Here is a 20,868-nt window from a genome sequence, read left to right as displayed (position 1 = left end):
CTTTCAGACTGTGGGAGGAAACCGGGGAAACCCATGCAGACACAGGGAGAACGTGCAGACTCCACACAGACAGCGACCCAAGCCGGGAATTGAATGCAGATTCCTAGCACTGTGAGACAGCAGTGCTAAACACTATGCCACCGTGCCGCCTGTGAATGGACCATGTATCAGGAAGCTGAGCTTATCACTGCTGGAGAAACAACAATACAACAATCCACACAGGTGGCATCGTGATCAGTGCTCTCTTGGTCAGCCTCCTCTTCAAGTCGCATTTCACTCAATCCCATACCAATTTGTACTTGCTCATGATCCTCCCCTCACTGATCTTAGTCAAAGATCCCCAGTCCTACAACAGCCTCTGTTTAAACCCCATCAAAACCTCACATCTATCTCTTTCCTTACTCTACAATCCCCATTCCTGAACTTTCCACTCTTCTTCTGCCTATTATTTGCCAGCTGTGCTTCAAGATGCTGAATTTTCCACTTTATTGAATTCCCTTTCCCCGACCCTTCGTCATTCTCCTTCTTAAATTGCATGTCAATATCCATAATCTCTGCCGTTATTTTTAGGACTGAAAGGAGGTGCTCTGATGACATTTTTTTAACGATTTGCATTAAATGCAACATTCTTCAGTGCTGTACCATTCTGATTGTGTTCTGTTTAAATTCTGCACACCTTCTTTAAATAGAGAGCTGTCTCCATCTGGTGGACAGTGTCAGTAATACCCAATCTAGTCAAAATAACAGGAAAACAGCAAATCTGAAACCAGCAACCAATCAAGGGCCAGCAAATATTTTGGAAATCATTGTCGCTCCAGTTTCCCACAAACTTTCCATGTAATAATTCACTAGCTTACTCATTATTCCAAAGGTCCCTAAAACATTCCCATGCAGAATTTACCTTCCAAAATATCACAGAATCACAGAAAGTTACAGCACATTCGGCCCATCCTGTCTGTACTGGCTCACTTCAGGAGCTATTTACTTTGTGTCATTCCCCTGCCTTCTCTCCACAGCCCTTCACGGTCTTCTTCTTTCAGATAGCAATTCAATTCCCTCTTGAATGCCTTGTTTGCAACTGTCTCCAGCACACACTCAGGTAGCGTATTCCAGATCTTAACTACTCGATGATGAAAATGGTTTCCTCTTGTTGACTTTGCTTCTTTTGCTTTTTCCTAAAGCATGACACCCAGAATTAGGCACAATACTCTAGTTGAGGCTGAACCAGTGTTCCATACAAGTTTAGCATAACATTCTTGCTTTTGTGCTTTATGCCCCAATTAATGAAGCTTAGGATGCTGTATGATTTATTAACCACCTTCTCAACCTGTCTAGCTATCTTCATTGATTTATGCACATATACAGCCAGGTCCCTCTGCTCCTGAACCCCTTTAGATTTGCCCTCCTTTTTAAAATATTGTCTTACTGCATTCTTCGTATCAAAATTAATCTCCTTGCATTTCTCTGCATTGAATTTCACCTGCCACTTATCCAGTCATTTCACCAACCTGTCTACGTCTTTCTGAAGCTCCACATAATTCACTAACATTCACAATGCTTCCAAGTTTTGTATCATCTGCAAATTTTAAATTTGTGCCCAAGGTCCAGGTCATTAACACATATCAGGAAGAGCAGGAATCTGATCATCGACTCCTGAGGAACTTCACTATAAACTTTTCTCCAGTCTGAAAAGCATGCATTAACCACTACTCTCTGTTTCTTGTGATTTAGCCAATTCTGTACCCATGTCGCTATTGTCCCTTCTATTGCATGAGCTCTAACTTTGTGCACAAGTCTGTTGCACAGCACTTTATCAAATTCCTTTTAGACATCCATGTACACCTACATCAACACAGCATTAACCTCACTAACTCGCTCATGTCAGATCCAAAACTGCAGAAGTGATTTATTTCCCAAACTCCCATCCTTGTGTTCATTTCCTGGTGAATTGCTTGTCCTGGTGCTCACCATTAGTTATTAGGGGACGGGATAGGGAAGGAAAAGTAACAGTGTGAGGGAGGAGGACTTAGTGGTTCAGTGAAGGAAAAGTGGATAGGGGACAGGGAACGATATGGTAATTATAAGAAATCAATGAAATGGAGGTGAACAAATAGGCAGATACAGTCCATGGGAAAGGAAGGTGATCAGGAGGGGCAAACAGCATGTGATCTGATATAGGTGAGAGGGATTGGAATGCACTAACCATGTTACAAAAAGAAAAGGCCAGGAAAGCAGCTTCTGTATCGCAAAGGTACACAAAATGATGCAGTAATGGGATCACAAGGAACATGGGGAAACAGGGTGGGATGTCATTGTGATAGTGGATGCAAGGTGAAGAGCAAGGAATAGCAGGGGTGGGAGGGGGAGTCATGCAGTTTGATTAAATTGCAGGGCATTTAAGGGGCATAAGGGGCAATAGTAGGTGTATGAGAGAATGCATTAGAGGCAATGTGGTGATGGAGCGTGAGAGCAAAAGCATGTTGAAAAGTCATAATATCACCAAGGGGAGGTAGTGGGTGAAACTACATGCCCAGCAAATCTCAAAGCATACCTATACCCAACAAGTGGGCCCCTCACTACGGCTGATGTCTGCCCACAACAATTTTTGGGCCTATTATATCAGCTCAGTCCTAATCCACCCTCTAACCACCACTTAACCATTGCACTTTCCACAACACCACATTGCCTCCCACCCAAAAGCAAAAAAGTAGCTGTGAAGGGAAAAACAGAGAGGGAAGCAACAGTAGAGAGAAACTGCTACTTCTTCCATCACCATCCCTAGTTATATCCTGTCTGACTGATGGGGTCAGTTTAGCTCAGTTGCCTGAACAGTTTATGCGTGATGCCAACAGCACAGGTACAATTCCTGAGCTGAGGTTATTCATGAAGGTCCACCCTCTCAATCTTGCCCCTCACCTGAGGTGTGATGACTCCCAGGTTAAAATCAGTCAGCTCTCTCCTTCAAAGGGGAGAGAAGCTTTGGTTATTTGTAATTATGGTGACTTTACTTTCACATGTCTGACTGGTAGGCCAGGCCACCACAGATGGTGGGAACAGTTCAGAGGGTCTCCAGACTCAGTGAAGTCTCCTGGTATCAGATCAAAGATGGGCAAAGATGGGTAAGACGCAGCATAGGTTCATGAAGGGCAGGTCATGTTTGACTAATTTGGTGGAATTTTTTGAGAATATTACATGTACAGTGGACAATGGGGAATCTGTGGATGTGATGTATCTGGATTTTCAGCAGGCGTTTGACAAGGTGCTGAACCAAAGACTGCTGCATAAGATAAAGGTGCAAGGTGTTACGGGTAATATATTAGCATGGATAGAGGATTGGTTAACTAACAGAAAGCAATGAGTGGGGGTAAATGGTAGTTTTTCTGGTTGGCAATCAGTGACCAGTGGTGTGCCTCAGGGATCAGTGTTGGGGCTGCAATTGTTACGATTTACATAGAAGATTTGGAGTTGGGGACCAAGTGTAGTGTGTCAAAATTCGCAGGTGACACTAAAATGAGTGGCAGAGCAAAGTGTGCAAAGGATGCTGAAACTCTGCAAAGGGATATAGATAGTCTAAGTGAGCAGGCGAGAATCTGGCAGATGGTCCATTCTGGTAGGAATAACAGCAAAAGGGATTATTATTTAAATGGTTAAAAACTTGCAGCATAGTACTGTGCAAAGGACCTGGGTGTCCTTGTGCAAGAATCACAAGGAGCTGGTTTGCAGGTGCAGCAGATAATTAAGAAAGCAAGTGAAATTTTATCCTTCATTGCTAGAGGGATGGAGTTTCAAAACAGCAAGGTTATGTTGCAGCTGTATAAAGGTGCTGGTGAGGCCACACCTGGAGAACTGTGTACAGTTTTGATCTCCTTACTTGAGAAAGGACATACTGACACTGGAGCGGGTGCACTAGGAGATTCACTAGGTTGATTCCGGAGTAGAGAGGGTTGGCTTATGAGGAGACACTGAGTAAACTGAGTGAACTGAGTAAACTGAATTCCAATACTCATTGGAATTCAGAAGAATGAGGAGAGATCTTATAGGAACATATAAGATTATAAAGAGAATAGATAAGATAGAAGCAGGAAGTTGTTTCCACTGGCGAGTGAAACTAGAACTAGGGGGCATGGCCTCAAAATAAGGGGAAGCAGATTTAGGACTGAGTTAAGGAGGAACTTCTTCACACAAAGGGTTGTGAATCTATGGAATTCCCTGCCCAGTGAAGCAGTTGAGGCTACCTCATTGAATATTTTTAAGGCAAGGATAGATAAATTTTTGAACAGTAAAGGAACTAATAGTTATGATGAACGGACGGGTAAGTGGAGCATAGCCTACGAAAAGATCAGCCATGATCTTATTGAATGGCGGAGCAGGCTCAAGGGGCCAGATGGCCCACTCCTGCTCCTAGTTCTTATGTTCTTATGGTCAAAGAAATCTGTTGATTACCAGAAACCGCCCTCTCTCAGCTGGTGAGTTAGCGCTCCTCCATGTTGAACACTAATTGGATCACTCAGAGCATCAAGGGCACAAAATGTACTCAGGTGGGAACTTCAATTTCTAGCTTGGTAGCACCACCACAGACTGAGCTGGCCAGGTCCGAAAGGACATATCAAGCAGACAGGGCCTGTGGCATGTAGTAAGAGAACCAACGTGAAGGAAAAACCTAGTGGGCCTTGTCACAGGCATTTTTATTTATGACAATATATTGAGAATAACCATTGCACAGTCCTTGTGAAGGTAAAGTCCCATCTTCACAATTAAAACACTCTCTATTGTGTTATGTGGTGCTACCAGCTCAACTGGGCATCCATGAGGCGCTATGGAATTGCACTCACCTCAACCTGTAACCTCATGGCCCGGCACATTCCCCACTTTATCATCACTATCAAGACAGTGGACAGAGTACAGGAGGGCATGCCAGGGACAGGCATCAGGTATACCTAAAGAGGAGATGCCAACCTGGGGATGCTACAAGAGCAGACCAAATCTATGCTAAACAGTGGAAGCAGCATGTTACAGAAAGAGCTAGGTGATCCTGTAACCAATAGATCAGATCAAAGCTCTAAAATCCTGCTACATCTTGGAGGCCCCAGAAAGATCCCCATCTTCAATGCAAGGAGAGCCCAGCACGTCAGCAGGGAGATCACAGAGCCTCCACTCCCCAGGATAAATTCTCTGCCAGCTGATTTTCAGTTCTCTGCACTGCCAAAAAGATGTTTTACGCTTAGGAGGAACAGATGAAAATCCACTCCATACACTCCAAATTACCGTTAGCACAACAAAGACTGATAATTGTACCTAAATATCTAGATTTATCCATCTATAAACAAATATATATCTGGTGCACATTTTATCTGCTTATCACACTTCTTGAATCTCAATTTAGTTTCCTTTACCATACTGCATTTGCAAAGCTCTTGTAGTTGATTCATAATTTATATTCATAATTTATATTCATAAAGTAGCTGTGAATTATAGCTTTGCAGGTAACCCAGTACCTGTCAGCAAGTGATAAACTGCAATGAAAACTGCCAATCAAAAAAATTACCAATCAAAAATGGGAGGTCATTGAATAACAGAAGGGACAAGGTCAAATATTCAATTCAAGCATTTAGATAGTTACATGGGTACGATGGGTATAGAGGGATATGGGCCAAATGCGAGCAACTGGGATTAGCTTAGGAGCTTTAAAAAAAGGGTGGCATGGACAAGTTGGGCTGAAGGGCCTGTTTCCATGCCACAAACCTCTAAACACTGCATTTGAAGGTGGCCATTAAGCCTTCACAATACATGTGAGTTTTCAAAAATCACTCAACTTCAATTTTCACAGAATCATAGACTCCTGACAGTGCAGGAGGCCGCCATTAGGCCCATCAAGCCTGCACTGACAACAATCCCACCTGGGCCCCATCCCCTTAACTCTATGTAATTGCCCTGCTAAAGATGCCAGCGGCACTTGATTTGAACTGAGAGTCCTCAACTAAGGGATAGTTCGAGGAGACTTAAAGGGATAACCTTACTGGAAGTAGCCTGAAGGTCTGGGAAATCTCAACCCTAAAATTAATTTTTGAAACAGCACCCAGACCAATCGATTTCATTAAATACAGGAGTTGGACGTCTTGTTGAATTTGTACAAGGCATTGGTAAGGCCACACTTGGAGTACTGTGTACAATTCTGGTCACCCTATTATAGAAAGGATATTATTAAACTAGAAAGAGTGCAGAAAAGATTTATTAGAATGCTACCGGGACTTGATGGTTTCAGTTATAAGAAGAGACTGGATAGACTGAGACTCTTTTCTCTGACGCGCAGGAGGCTTAGGGGTGATCTTATAGGAAACTATAAGATAATGAGGGGCATAGATCAGCTAAGATAGTCAATATCTTTTCCCAAAGGTAAATGAGTCTAAAACTAGAGGGCATAGGTTTAAGGAGAGAGGGGAAAGGTACAAAAGGGCCCAGCAGAGCAATTTTTTCCACAGAGGGTGGTGAGTGTCTGAAACAAGCTGCCAGTGGTAGCAGTAGAGGCGGCTACAATTTTGTCTTTTAAGAAGTGTTTAGATAGTTACATGGGTAAGATGGGTATAGAGGATTATGGGTCAAAGGTGGGCAATTGGGACTAGTTTAGGGATTAAAAAAGGGGCGGCACTGACAAGTTGAGCTGAAGGGCCTGTTTCCATGCTGTAAACCTCTATGGCTCAATGAAAATATTTTTAAAAGTCATTTTATCCTATCTTCAGAGTCTGATCACTGAAATGATTGTCTCTGGCTGTGTTATGCAGTAAAACAAAACGAAAATTCTTAGGGCACTGGAGGCCGGTCAATATGGGAAACATTCTTCATCCTTATTGAAGTTGCAGTGCTCTGGTGGTAGCTCACTATTGAGCAGCACCAGGGCTCCAGCTGACCAGCTAACAGCCTATGAAAGAAGGGACAGCAAACAAACACAACAGAAATCTGACCTTGCTGAGATTGCAGCAACGCTCTCCATCCAAGCCATGATCTGTCCTCCGAAAGTGTTACTCTGGTGATTGGCATGGGGTGGTAGGACAAGCTCGATGCTCTCTACCCTGGTCTTCCCAGCTGGAACTGCACTCTGCCATTCTTCACCACTCGGATCTGGTTTAATAAACACATTTCACATGTAAACCATATCTCAGCTTTTCACTTAAAGACCAGCTCAGGGCATCCTACCCCTGTAATCCATGTGAACAACCACTGAAGTAAAATTGTACAAGAAGGTTGATCAAGTACCTTACTCCAGTGACAAAGCCACATTAGTTATTAGTTTAACTAGTTCATATTACAAATTCTGGTGCCAGACTAGAGGCCTATTCCGGGAATTACCAGCTATGGAAACAGGGAAAAGTCTGTCTTAGTGCACCACGAGGTGCGGGGAGAGAATTGGAATATTGCAAATTCACTTCTTGTCACAAGTCCTCGGAGTACAAACAGACTTGCTCAGCAGTTCAAGATGCACAAGGGAGACAAAGTTCTCCATTCTCTCCTGTCCACAGGCAATACAATTGTCAATTTAAATGCCTGCTCATACATGTGCACAATTCAATTAAATAAAAATGCTGAAGAAACGGACAGTTAATTGTCTTCTGATGGAACAGGGCACCATAGAGAATGTGTCATCAGCACTAACTGATTCCTGTCATGATGTGGAGATGCTGGCGTTGGACTAGCTTGGGCACAGTAAGAAGTCTCACAACACCAGGTTAAAGTCCAACAGGTTTATTTGGAGTCACTACTTTCGGAGCACTGCCCCTTCATCGGGTGTATGATGGAGCAGTGCACGGAAAGCTCATGATTCCGTGAGCTCATGTTGGACTTTAACCTGGTGTTGTGAGACTTCTTACAGACTGCTGTCACAACATAGCTCTCCACTGCCTCTCACCTCTGTATTAAGATTTTATTAATGGTTAAATGGGTTTACTTATTTCATGGATTTCTTCTCTGGTGCAGAGATTTAGTCTGGAATTTTACCATCCCGCCTGCCACAGGAATTGGAGCAGACGAGGGGCAGACAGTGGAAAGGTCTGTTGACCTCAGGTGGGATTTTACAGTTTCGGAATGAGCAAGGCCATAAAAATCCTGCCCTTAGAATTTTCATTTTTTTTTTACTGCATAACACAGCCAGAAGGAAATCACCTCAGGAATTTGATCCTAGTCATTGTTTGACAAACAGAAAGTCCTGGAGAATACTGGAATGAAGTATCACACTATTGTTTTTTTGGTCTATGTTTGAGTCCCAGAACAGTGAAAATAGTGCCAACTCTCAAACTGGAAAATCCCCAAACTGAGGAATTCCTCTGCTCTGAACAAAGGAATCAGACTGGGAAATTCCTGTGCCTCTCTCATTGCAGCGATGAAAGAGAAAACAGAGGTGAACCTAATCCTCATAGCTGGGAAATGAGAAAGAATGAGAGACTGAGAGAGAGATAATGAATGTGAAGCGGAGAGAGAGAGAGAGTGAGAATGAATCTGACGTAGAGAGAGAGAGTAAATGTGGGGTAGGGAGGAAAACAGAGAGAAAGAGTGAGAATGAATCTGACGTAGAGAGAGAGATAATGAATGAGAGAGAGAGAGAGAGAGAGAGTGTGTGTAAATGTGGGGTAGGGAGGAAAAGAGAGAGAGAGAGAAAGTGATCAAAAATATGAATTTCAATTCAAAATTCCATACACCTCTTCAGTTGAAAGTTTCACATTATTTACTGTGAAATAAACTGACATTTAACAACAAGAAACAGTTCTGTCAGATGTCACTTACCCATCTTGAAGAGAGAAGAAAAGGTGGCAAGAAACAAGAGAGAGAGGTAAAGTGTAAGCAGTTTCGATTAAGTTATGAGTGTTTTCTCATTTATCAGAGTTGGCAGTGACATCACCCAACAGGAAACCATATGAACCACATTCTGTGCTGACCAGTTTCTGTCTCAAATTGGATCTGGATTCCTTCTGAAAATCTCTGTTGTGCTACAAACTCATATTCCCTGGTTAGTTCAAAGCACCGCTCCAAAGTGGCCATCTTCTATCACTGAGCTTGCGCTGTCAGGCTATTTGGCTGACTGACTCAGTTCGATCAATCAAAGCTGAGTGCCAAATTACTAAGCAAATGGTGATTTACTTCCAGGCGGCACGGTAGCACAGTGATTGGGCGGCACGGTAGCACAGTGATTAGCACTGCTGCTTCACAGCTCCAGGGTCCTGGGTTCGATTCTCGGCTTGGGTCACTGTCTGTGTGGAGTTTGCACATTCTCCTTGTGTCTGTGTGGGTTTCATCCGGGTGCTCTGGTTTCCTCCCACAGTCCAAAGATGTGCGGGTTAGGTTGATTGGCCATGCTAAGAAATTGCCCCTTATGTCCAGGGTAGCGGAGGTTAGAGGGGTTAGTGGGTATAATATGTAGGGATATGGGGGTAAGGCCTGGATGGGATTGTGTTCGGGGTGCAGACTCGATGGGCTGAAGGGCCTCTTTCTGCACTGTAGGGTTCTATGATTCCCATTTGTATTATCAAGCACAATACTTCAGGCCATCGTTAATGAGGACTGTATTCAGATACTAAACTACACATAGGTTAGCAAGGTTATTAAAAAAGCAACAAAGCCCTAGGCTTTACTTCTAGAGGGATGGAATTGAAAAGTAGAAAAGTTATACTGAACCTTGGTTAGATCACGCTGAAAATATTGTATGCAGTTCCAGTTACCATATTATAAACGAATATAGAGGCACTGGAGAGGGTGCAGAAACAAGGATTTACAAGGATGATACCTGAAATGTATGGAGATATATACACAGAACAAATCAACAAGCTGGGTCTCTTCTCTCTTGTAAAAATGGGGCTGAGGGGTGACTTAATAGGATTGTTTATAATTCTGAAAGATTTTGATTGAGTGGACAGACAGAGTGTTTCCACTTGTGGGCAAGGGCAAAACTAGAACCATCAAAAAAGATTGTCACCAAGGAATCCAGTAGGAAATTCAGAAGCAATATCTTACCCAAAGAGTGGTGAGAATGTGGGTGAAGTAAAAAGTATAGATATATTCAAGAGGAAACTAAACAAGCATTGTTACAACAGTAGATTAAGATGATTAAAGATGGGAGGAGGCTAAAGTGGAACATTAACACTGGCATGGGCTGGTTAGGTCGTACATCCTATGGAGGTGATGCAAATCCAACATTTTTGAATAATCTGGCTTGAGTGGATGACAACTATAAAGGCTGCTATTTTGTACATTACTTTCTTAGTCCCCCATTAAAGTTGCATGTGGAGCAGGGGCAGGGAGAGGACAAAATGACTACCTTCTTGAATTGTACTGGAGGAGACCAGATCTTTGATAGTTTCCAGGTGGTGTAACCTCATCCGGCGCCGTTCGGCAGCAATGCTGTACTCCATCTGCTCTCCAGAGGTTCTGGGAACCGTAGGCTTCAGCTGAACCTGGCAAGAAATGGATATTTACATTAATGAATTAAACATTGAAAAAAGACCATCCTTTTTAAATTTCTTTCACAGGATGTGTGTCACTGGTTAGGCCAGTATTTATTGCCAATCTCTAATTGCCCTTGAGAAGGTAATGGTGAACTGCCTTCTTGAACCGCTGAAGTCCATGTGATGTAGGTACACCCACAGTGCTGTTAGGGAAGAAGTTCTAGGATTTTTCACCCAGAAATAGTGAAAGAATGGTGATATATTTCCAAGTCAGGATGGTGAGTGGCTTGAAAGAGAGCTTAAAGGTGGTGGTGTTCCCATGTACCTTCTGCCTTATCCTTCAAGGTGGTAGAGGTCGTAGGTTTGGAAGGTTCTGTTAAGGGAGCCTTGGTGAGTTGCTGCAGTGCATCTTGTAGATGGTACATGCCGCTGCCAATACGTCAGTGGTGGAGGGATTAAATGTTTGTGGATGGGGTGCCAATTAAAAGGTCTTTTTCCTGGTTGGTGTCATGCTTCTTGAGTGTTGTTGGAGTTGCATCCATCCAGACAAATGGAAAGTATTCCATTACATTCCTGACTTGCACCTTGTAGATGGTGGATAGGCTTCAGGGAATCAGGAGGTGAGTTACTATTTGCAGGATTCCCAGTCTCTGGCCTGCTCTTGTAGCCACAAGGCAGAACTTTATTGTCCCTTCTGCCAGCGGAAATTTCCAGTTCCACCAAAGTCAATGGATATCTGAACGGTTCACTGCATTTCCCAGCCCCAGCCCCTCCTTAAACTCTTACCCACAATATTTATATGGCTGGTCCATTCAGTATCTGATCAGTGGTAACCTCCCCAGGATGTGGATAGTGGGGAATTCAGCAATGGTAATGCCATTGAATATCTAGGGGAGTTGGTTAGGTTCCCTCTTGTTTGAGATGGTCATTCCCTGGCAGTTGTGTGGTGCTGAAGCTACTTGGGAAAAATTATCCAATAAATCACTGGGTTCATTTGCCAAATATGGTAAAAGTGGCAATGGCAGGCTCCCTCTCATTACCTCGTGATCCAGCTAGAAGTCCACATTAGGATATCTAGTGAGAATAAGATGAAGTTTGAATGTGATGAATCTGGGTGTCAAATTGCCCATCAACATGGTCATGAATGGAGAATGCCCAGCTAAATATGGTACAAATGTTGCCTTTGCCCGTGGAAACTGTAATGCAGAAAAGTAGTCCATACCCACGTGCAGAAAAACCTGGATAACCTCCAGCTTGGATTGGTATGTGGTAATTAATGCTTGTGCCACACAAATGCCAGGCAATGACTATATCCAACAAATGAGGATCAGTATGTTTCAGACCAGTGGGGAAGGAGGTGTTGTTAGATCCAGTTCTGGGGAATGAGATGGGTGAACTAGATTAAATGCCACTTATGAGGCACTGATTTCAGTAACAGAAAATTTAGGATGGCTATGGAAAAGGACATGGAGCAATCCATAATAATTGAATTTTGGGAGGGCCACTTTAAATCGGGGTGAGAATAGATCTAGTCCAGGTAAATTGGAACCAAAGATTGGCAGCCAAAAATGTAACTGAACAAGACAAGAGGCTTTGGGCACAGTCAAGGTACATTCCCAGGAGGCGGTGATGCTAAGACAAACAAAACAGAGCTTCCAGGATGATAAAAAAGATAAAGTAAGATGAAGTAATCAAAGAGAGTTTATGATAGAAGACAGGCTGATAAATTCAGGTGAAAACCAGGTTGAATATAGACATTTCAGAAAAAAAATTAACATGTGAAGCAAAGAGAGAATATGAGAAGAGATGGGCAGCTAATATAAAAGGGAATCCCGAAGTCTTTTAAAAGCTTTAAATAGTAAAAGGGTGGTAAAAGGAGGACTAGGAATGATTAGAGATCTAAAAAACAGACTTATACATGGAAGAAGAGGACGTGACTGAGGCACTAAATGAGTACTTTACATTGGTGTTTACCAAGAAGGAAGATGTTGCCAAAGCCATCGTGAAAAAAAAGCTTGTGAACACACTTAATAAGCTAAAACCTGATGATAAAGAGGTACTAAAAAGGCTAGCTGTACTTAAAGTTGCTACGATTCTAAGGATCGGATTGGACTGAGAAGCATCCAAGGATACTGAGAGAAGGGTGGAAATTGTAGAGGTGCTGACCATAATGTGCCAATCCTCCTTAGTTATAGCGGGGGTGCCAGAGGACTGAAGAATTTCAAAAATTACATTCTCGTTTAAAGAAAAGTGCAAGAATAAGACCAGCAACTACAAGCCAGTCAGTTTAACCTCGACTGGTGGAAAAGCTTTTAGAGATGATAATTAGGGACAAAATTAACAGTCGCTTGAACAAATGTAAATTAATTAAGAAAAGTGAGCACAGATTCGTTAAGCAAAGATAACGTGCAACTAATTTGATAGCGTTTTTAATGAGGCAACAGAGAGGATGTTGAGGTTAATGCTATTTATGTGGTGCACACGGGCTCACCCAGTTTGATAAATTGCTCCATAATAGGCTTATCAATGAAGCTGAAGTCTATGGGATAAAAAAGGACAGCAGCAGCATGGATTATGAAGTTGGCTGAGTGACAAAAAATAGTAGTGGTGAATGGTTGTTTTTTGGATTAGAGGAAGACATATAGTGGAACTCCCCAAAGGTCAGTGTTAGGACTGCTGCTTCTCTTGATCTATATTAATGATCTAGACTTAGGTGTGCAGGCCACAATTTCAAAACTTGCAGATGACATAAAACTTGGAACTATTGTGATAGGTGAGTGGAATGATCAGATGTGTGGCAAACAAAATTTAATGCAGAGGCATGTATTGAGATACATATTGGTAGGAAGAATGAGGACAGGCAATACAAAATAAAGAATACAATTCTAAAGGGAGTGCAGGAGCAGTGGGACTTGAGGGTATCTGTACATAATTGAAAAGATTAGAAGGCAAAGGTATATAAGATCCTGGGATTTATTAATTGTGGCATAAAGTTAAAAAAACAAGGAAGTTATGGTGAACCTTTATAAAGCACCAGTTCAGCTTCAATTGGAGTACAGTGTCCAATTCTGGGCATTTCACTTCAGGAAGGATATGTGGTATTAGACAGCATGAAGAAAAGTTTTATGGGAATGGTTCCAAGGATGAGGGACTTCAATTACACGAATAGATTGGAGAAACTGGGGTAGTTTTTCTCGGAGAAAAAAAGATCAAGAGGAGATTTGATACAGCTGTTCAAAATCATGGTGCAGTCTGGACAAAGCAGATTTGCAAGATTGAAACTCAGAGGACACCCATTTCACCCATTTAACGCAACTAGCCAAGGAGGAAAAGCTTTTTATGCAGTGATTGGTTGGGATTTGGAAAGTACTGCCTCCCAGAGTGCGAAGAGGCAGATTCAATTGTGACTTTCAAAGGGAATTGCATTATGACCTGCAGGAAAAGAGATTTGCAGGCTTTAAGATAAAAGTGTAGCAGTGAGACAAGCCAAGTTGCTCTTGTACAGAGCTAGCAAGGACATGAAGGGCTGAATGTCCTTCTTCTATGTTGTAACCATTCTGTGACTCTTCAAATCTAACAATTTCTCCACGGCATACATACAGCTTCCCATAACTGATTTCCCTTGGCATAATCATTCCGGGCTCTATCATTGATCAGAAACTAAACTGGATCAGCTATTTCAATATTGTGGCAACAAGAGCAGGCCAGAGGCTGGGAATTCTGCAGTGAGTAATTCACTTCCAGACTCCCTACAGCCTGTCAACTATCTACAAGGAATAAGTCAGAATGGAATACTCTCGAGTGCAGCTACAACAACACTTAAGAAGCTCAACCCCATCTGAAACAAAGCAGCCCACTTGATCAGCACTCTCTGCCAACTTCAACATTCATTCCTTCCACCATCAGCACACAGTGGTAGCAGTGAGCACCATCTGCAGGATGCACCATAGCAATTCACTAAGCCTCTCCCAGCAGCAACTTTCAAACAAGCCACCCCTCTCAGCTAGGACAGGAGCAACAGACGATGGGAACAGCACTTCTTGCAAGGTTCCCTCCAAGTCACACATCTTCCTGACTTGGAACAATATCTCTGTTTCTTCACTGTCACTGGGTCAAAAATCTGGAACACCCTCCATAACAGCACTACAGCTGAGAACAATACCTATACTCGATGGCCTGCAGTAGATCAAATGGACAGCTCACCACCACCTTCTCAAGGACAATTAGAGATGGACAATAAATGCCCAGGAATTAAAAAAAAAGCACAGGACCCATAATCAGATTTTCTTGCTTTATAATTCACCTTGTGCCTGCATGTAAAATCCAAGTAAATAATTCTACAGAAAGCAACTTGGGAATTCCATCAAGCAGTCCTGGAGAACAAGAGGTTCCTGCCCCTGACTAGATCTCTGGTTTGTAGTCAGATGCACACTGTTTGACACACATAACTTGCTCTGTGCCCTGATTGCAGCACACTTGTGCCTGGTGTCTCACCACCTACAAATGCCACCTTTGATTTCTCCTCCAAGAGACGTGCAGTGCTAGTACCTGAGCTGGTCTCTATGAGTGTGAAATCAAGTGATGGTCCTGTGTCTTCCTCATCACCATCTTTTTACTGTTCCTGAACTGCTTGGTCAGGCATGTATCGCTTGGGTGTCTGAAAGGAGAGAACCACGTGGGTAAGATTGTGGTGTGGGGAACAAGGGATAATAAGAGATGGCTGCTTGCATTATAAGCAGTTTGTAAATCAGAGAGATTATGAGATAAGCGGGAAGAGGGATATGAAAAAGAGGATTTTGAATAAGGATACTATCAGCTTCAGTGGACTCAGCCCCACCAGTGGCCACAACCTTAGACAGTAGGTAAACCAATAATGGTCAGCCACATCTCCTCCATGAGAGTTAGGACACACTGGCATTTACTTGGTTCCTACTACCTCCAGTTATGTGACACGGAACATGTCAATGGGCATTGTTTATTCTGTTTGGCTAATGTGGCTGTCATAGTTGAATAGCTGCCGGTATGTGCAAGCTGTAAAACCTGGACGTGAGGCTTGTAACATATAAGATGATGAATGGGATGGATAGGATAGAGGTGGAGAGGCTCTTCCCGCTCAGAAAGGACAGTAGGACTAGAGGGCACAGCCTCAAGATAAAGGGGGGGCGGTTTAGTACAGAGTTGAGGAGGAACTTCTTCACTCAAAGGGTGGTGAATCTCTGGAATTCTCTGCCCGTTGAAGTGGTGGAGGCTGCCTCGCTAAATATTTTTAAGACGCGGGTTGATAGGTTTTTGATAGGCAAGGGGATTAAGGGTTATGGGGAGAGGGTGGGAATGTGGAACTGAGCCACGACAGATCAGCCATGATGTTATTGAATGGCGGGGCAGGCTCGAGGGGCTAGATGGCCTACTCCTGCTCCTATTTCTTATGTTCTTATGTAACAATATGAAGTATGTGAGGGTGAAGGCCGACAATGTTATCAATAAGACCCAAGTGATAGAGACTGTTAGTGTATAACTGAAGACAGTATGGTCTGATTTGATCAGAGTCTGAGGCTGGTGGTGCAGCTGGTACATTGTGGTATTTGAAAGTATGCTCAGCGACCTTGAACACTCACATGACATCACTGAACTCCTTGTAGAACTGCATCTAGGTCCTGGGACGTGACCTCCTGGCACTAGCAAGTCTCTACTCCCTTTTGACGATGAATCTGGGTACAATTCATCCTTTCCACCTCTTCGACAAAGACTTCCAGTACAACTTCTGAAAATCCTGGAGTCTGCTCTCTTCCCAGAAGTGCCCATTCTTCACTCTTTTCCAGGTCAGACTTTCTTCAAGTACAAGCTGAACTTGCACCTGCTGCAGCCATAACGAACCTCCCAATTAAGTGGTATGGGTGTTGCTGGCTGGGCCAGCATTTATTGCCCATCCCTAATTGCCCTTGATCTGAATGGCTTGTGTTTAAGAGTCAACCACATTACCTTGGGTCTGCAGTCACATGCTGATCAGACAAGGATGGCAGATTTTCTTCCCTAAAAAATATCAGTGAACCAACAATTGGATAATGGGTTTCATGGTTCTCATTAGACTTTTAATTCCAGATATTTTTATTGAATTCAAATTTCCATCCATGATGGGATTTGAACCCAGGTCCAAGGGTCTATGGATTATCAGTCCAGTGGCAATACCATTATGCCATTGCTCCCCTTGCTATTGTTTCCAGCTAATCAACAGTGCAGTAGTGCTAGTTGGGTGCATAGATTGTTCATATGAGCAACCAGCATAAAGTTACAGCTGTCTGTATTCCAATCCGCAGATGTGGGCGAGTTGCACATTGTGATCCCTGCATCCACTTTTGGACACTTTCCAATTTTATTCTCATAACCTTTACACTGAGGCACAAGTATATACACCTACGTACCTAAAGCCCCGTAGTAAGACCTCTTCATTCCTGTAGTCCAATCTTCTTACAATAACGGCCAACATGTCATTTATCTTCCTAATTGCTTGCAGTACCTACATGCCAACTTTCCGTGTTCCTTATACACCCGAGTCTTTCTGAACATCAACATCTACAAGTCTTGCAACTTTTAAGGAATATTCTGCTTTTTTATGCTTACAAACAAACTGAATAACTTCACACTTCCCTACATGATACGCCATCTGCTATTTTGTTTCCCACTCACTTAACCTGTCTACATCTCTGTGCAGTTTACTTTTTCACGTTGCTTTGTATCACCAGCAAACTTAGAAAACTTACTCTCATTTCTTCTGTCATTGATACAAACAGCAAATGGCTAAGACCCCAGCACAGATCAGCACTCCATTAGTCACAGCTTGAAAGTGTCCCTTTTATGGCCACTCTTTGCTTCTTGTCCATTAACCAATCTTATTTCCATATTACCCCCAACTCCATGAGCTCTCATCTTCCTATGAACCTTCTGTGCAGCTGGTATCACTACTGCTTCTGAGGGACCAATGTTTACTTTGGCTTAGAAAGTGGTTAGCTCTTCCTTCTTCTTTATATACTTTAAAAAGCTCTCGCAATGTTATATTTCTGGCTAGTTTAGACAAAGTCTATTGTTCGAGTTGAGATGAATTTTACTAAATGTTGGGGCTGTGACTGTGGTAAAGCATCTACAAACTATGTTGAGCAAATCATCTCTTTACAACAAATGAGGTCCCTATTTGCTTTAAGACGATGACCACCATCCCGGTACCTAAGAAAAACCAAGCCTCAATGACTATTGACCGGTAGCTCTGACATCCACCATTATGAAGTGCTTCAAAAGGCATCATGGTGCAAGAGATGAGATCGGATCCCATACAGATAGATCTTTGGAAGGTAATATGGTTTGGGCAGTAAGAGTGGTGTTCCACCCAATCCACTGGATTCGTTGCTGGGCAAGTTAGGTTAAAATCACCCACAATTAGTCTAATAAAATGCAATTATTCTTCAATAAGGTGAATGTATTTTATTAACTAAAGCTTTGTTTCAGTCACAGACAAAAAACAGTTTTTTTTTGAACTTATCTCAGCATTCATCATCTGTAAGCTGGAGAGTGTTACAGATTTTTCACTATCATTTATGTGAAAAAGTGCTTCTAGATTTTCCTCCTAAATTGCTCAGTGCAAATACTGATAAATCTCCTTAGATATTCAGCTATACATCAATCTGATTCGAGTTTGCATTTAAAAAATATTAAGTTTAAGAAACAATTTGACAAATTAAAACAACGTCACAGTTGATAATTATTATAGTATGGAGATCTCAGTAACTGTTTTAAGTTCACACTTTTACCTTTCCAAGTCCTGTTCCCTTTGCTACAAATGTAGCAAATGCATTGCACACTTTCCACTGTGTTCCACTTGAGGGATCTTCACAAGTGATTGTAATTCCAACCTAGAAAGAGAAACTTTTGAATGAACCAACCTAGGCAGCATGGCCCAACAACACAAACTGAATCTCCAGTCAAACGCTCTTCCCCACCACCACAAACATACGACTGACTGTTCTGAGGCTAGGGCGCTGCCATTGGCTTCAATACTCATGGAATTGTGGCAGAGTTGCTGCTTTGGTTATTCATCTCAACCTGTGGATGGGGCTTGTGGGGAAGGGCAGTATTAAGCTTGACTACAACACTCTCTGAGGACAAATAACTTGTTGCAAGTTGATATGAGATCTAAAATACTAGCGAGGTGCCAGAGAACTGCAAGCCATTGTGCAACTGTGACGTGACATTTTCAGGGGGACACAGATTGCACAGCGGCATAGTAGTTAGTACTGCTACCTCACATAACCAGAGACCCAGGTTGAATTCCAGCTTTGGGTGACTGCGTGGAGTTGGCACGTTCTCCCTGTCTACATGGGTTTCCTCTGTGTGCTTTGGTTTCCTCCCACAGTCCAAAAGACGTGCTGGTTAGGTGCATTGGCCATGCTAAATTGCTCCTTAGTGTGCCAAGGTGTTTAGGTTAAATGGATTAGCCACAGTAAGCCTGCATGGCTACAGAGATAGGGCAGAGGAGAGGATCTGGATAAGCTACCCTGTCAGAGACAGTGCAGACTTGATGGGCTGAATGGCCTCTTCTGCACTGTAGGGATTCTATGATTCATGGAAAAAAAGAGAGCAATGAAAAACCTAAGATCATTGCATTTTAAGCCATTACAGTATGCTTGAAATATTGGTGCTTAAGATTCTTTAACTTTATTTCTTTAATGTATCTCATTGTAGAGAAAAGGTTCTGACCTCCATGCTCGTGTTAAAGGCACGATTCACCTTTGCTTTGATGTTGACCACTTGTCCAATGCTGGAGGAAAATGAAAGCATTCAGAATTCTCAGAAAAGCAATCCCTTAAAATATTCAAATTCCTTGTAACATTTTATAGTGCTAGCCTCATATTCCTTTTAATAGGTAACTAGCATCCAAATACATTGTTATTAATGGCTAACTTGCTCTGGTTTCTACTACTTTTGATCCATACACCAACCACTATTTTTATCTATGAATTATCCCCACATCAGATGCTGCTATGGCGCGAGGTGTCCTGACTTCCTTTTCTAGTGTAGCTAATCTGACTACTGTACCATTGATTACATTTGTGCTACCATCACTGTCTTCAGACCTACCAGTTATTCGCATTTTCAAACCTGTAGTTTGCCAATCCCATGGCCTCTTAACCCAATGTCCACAAAATTGCAGATGTCAGTCATAGCTCAGTAGTAGTATATTTACCTGAGTTTGAAGGCACAATTTCTGTGGTACTATTTTGAAGAGGAGAGGAGTTCTTGTTAGTGTTTTTGGCCAATATTGATTGTTTAGCAATCTGATCATCGTGATTTGTGCAACTTTCTAAGTTCAAATCGATTGCAGTGTTTCCTACATTACAAAAGTACTAATTGACTGTAAAACTGCTTTGGTCATCCCAAGGTTGTGAAGGTGCTCTATATTTCTTTCTTTCCTCAGCCACAATTTAACTTTGAATTACTGAACCTGCAGCTTCCCAATGCAACTCGATCATTAAATGCTGCTAGCTGCACTTGTGAAATCCTGGCATATTGCCTCCTATGTGCCCCCCAAAACTAAATGACTGGCCGCATTCCAGAAGTGAGGTTTGGCTGATGCAACTATAATTAATAAGCACGGTATGAGAGGCTGTGAGTTTGATTATTGAAAACTGAAGTACAACTAAAGTCCAAAGAGTAGGGTTGAGAAATTGATAATGCAAGCTAAGGCTGCAAGGAACAGCCTTAAGCCTGTCTCCAACAAATCCATCAATTTTCCAAAGCTATTGCATTTTAATTATTTTTAAACCTACTTTATTTATTTTAAATGAATAAAGATTGCTTTCAAATATTTACATATAAAACTGCACTGTCACACCCATCAACCCATTATCACATATTATTTCTGGCATTGTAGACAGAAATCTTTAGAAACTTGTGATTCCCAAGCAGACTGAGTCATAGCTTGAGTTCATACTTAAACATTTCAAAGACCTTTCAAAGATGATACACAAGTAATATTGTGCCCAGTTCAACCTCCAATCAATCGGCTCTGCTCCATTTCTACCAATTCCTTCAACTCCTTAGTCCTGGTCCTTCCTGCCCCCATGCCCAGTTGCTCTCTTCTCTGATAAAATATCTACTAGTCCAATACACTCCTACCCCTGCTCAATACTGTGTCTATACCAATTGCCTCTATCTGATATTTAATACTCTCTAACAACACATTCTCCTCACACTCGCTACTACAAACTCTGACCTCTATGTCACCCTTCATCATCAAAACAGAGGAAAAAAAAGTGAAGAATCAGAGTAGCAGGGAGTCAAAATCAAAAGAAAAACAAATACAAATGCACAAGTGAGAGACGAGAGGGAAGGGCAACACAACGGAACAGGAAGCAGCAAGGCTTCATGTTCCAACTTGCCATACACAATACCA

General features: G+C 42.3%; 1 protein-coding gene across 5 annotated transcripts in view; it reads right to left on the bottom strand.

The window, feature by feature from the left end:
* Positions 1-20,868, bottom strand: part of acot11a (acyl-CoA thioesterase 11a) — a 70,255-nt gene that overhangs the window by 23,592 nt on the left and 25,795 nt on the right. For all 5 annotated transcript variants that reach the window (XM_080195792.1, XM_080195790.1, XM_080195791.1 and 2 more), the window contains 4 exons: positions 19,173-19,233; positions 18,227-18,328; positions 10,301-10,436; positions 6,960-7,116 (listed from right to left, as the gene is read on the bottom strand). In XM_080195792.1, the coding sequence (XP_080051918.1) occupies positions 6,960-7,116; positions 10,301-10,436; positions 18,227-18,328; positions 19,173-19,233 (456 nt within the window). The remainder of the gene's footprint in view (positions 1-6,959; positions 7,117-10,300; positions 10,437-18,226; positions 18,329-19,172; positions 19,234-20,868) is intronic.

The sequence above is a fragment of the Carcharhinus amblyrhynchos genome, chromosome 9 (assembly GCF_965287045.1).
Source record: "Carcharhinus amblyrhynchos chromosome 9, sCarAmb.v2.hapA, whole genome shotgun sequence".
NCBI lineage: Eukaryota > Metazoa > Chordata > Chondrichthyes > Carcharhiniformes > Carcharhinidae > Carcharhinus > Carcharhinus amblyrhynchos.
The sequence above is the reverse complement of the archived record's forward strand: the minus strand, read 5'-3'. Positions and strand labels throughout refer to the sequence as shown.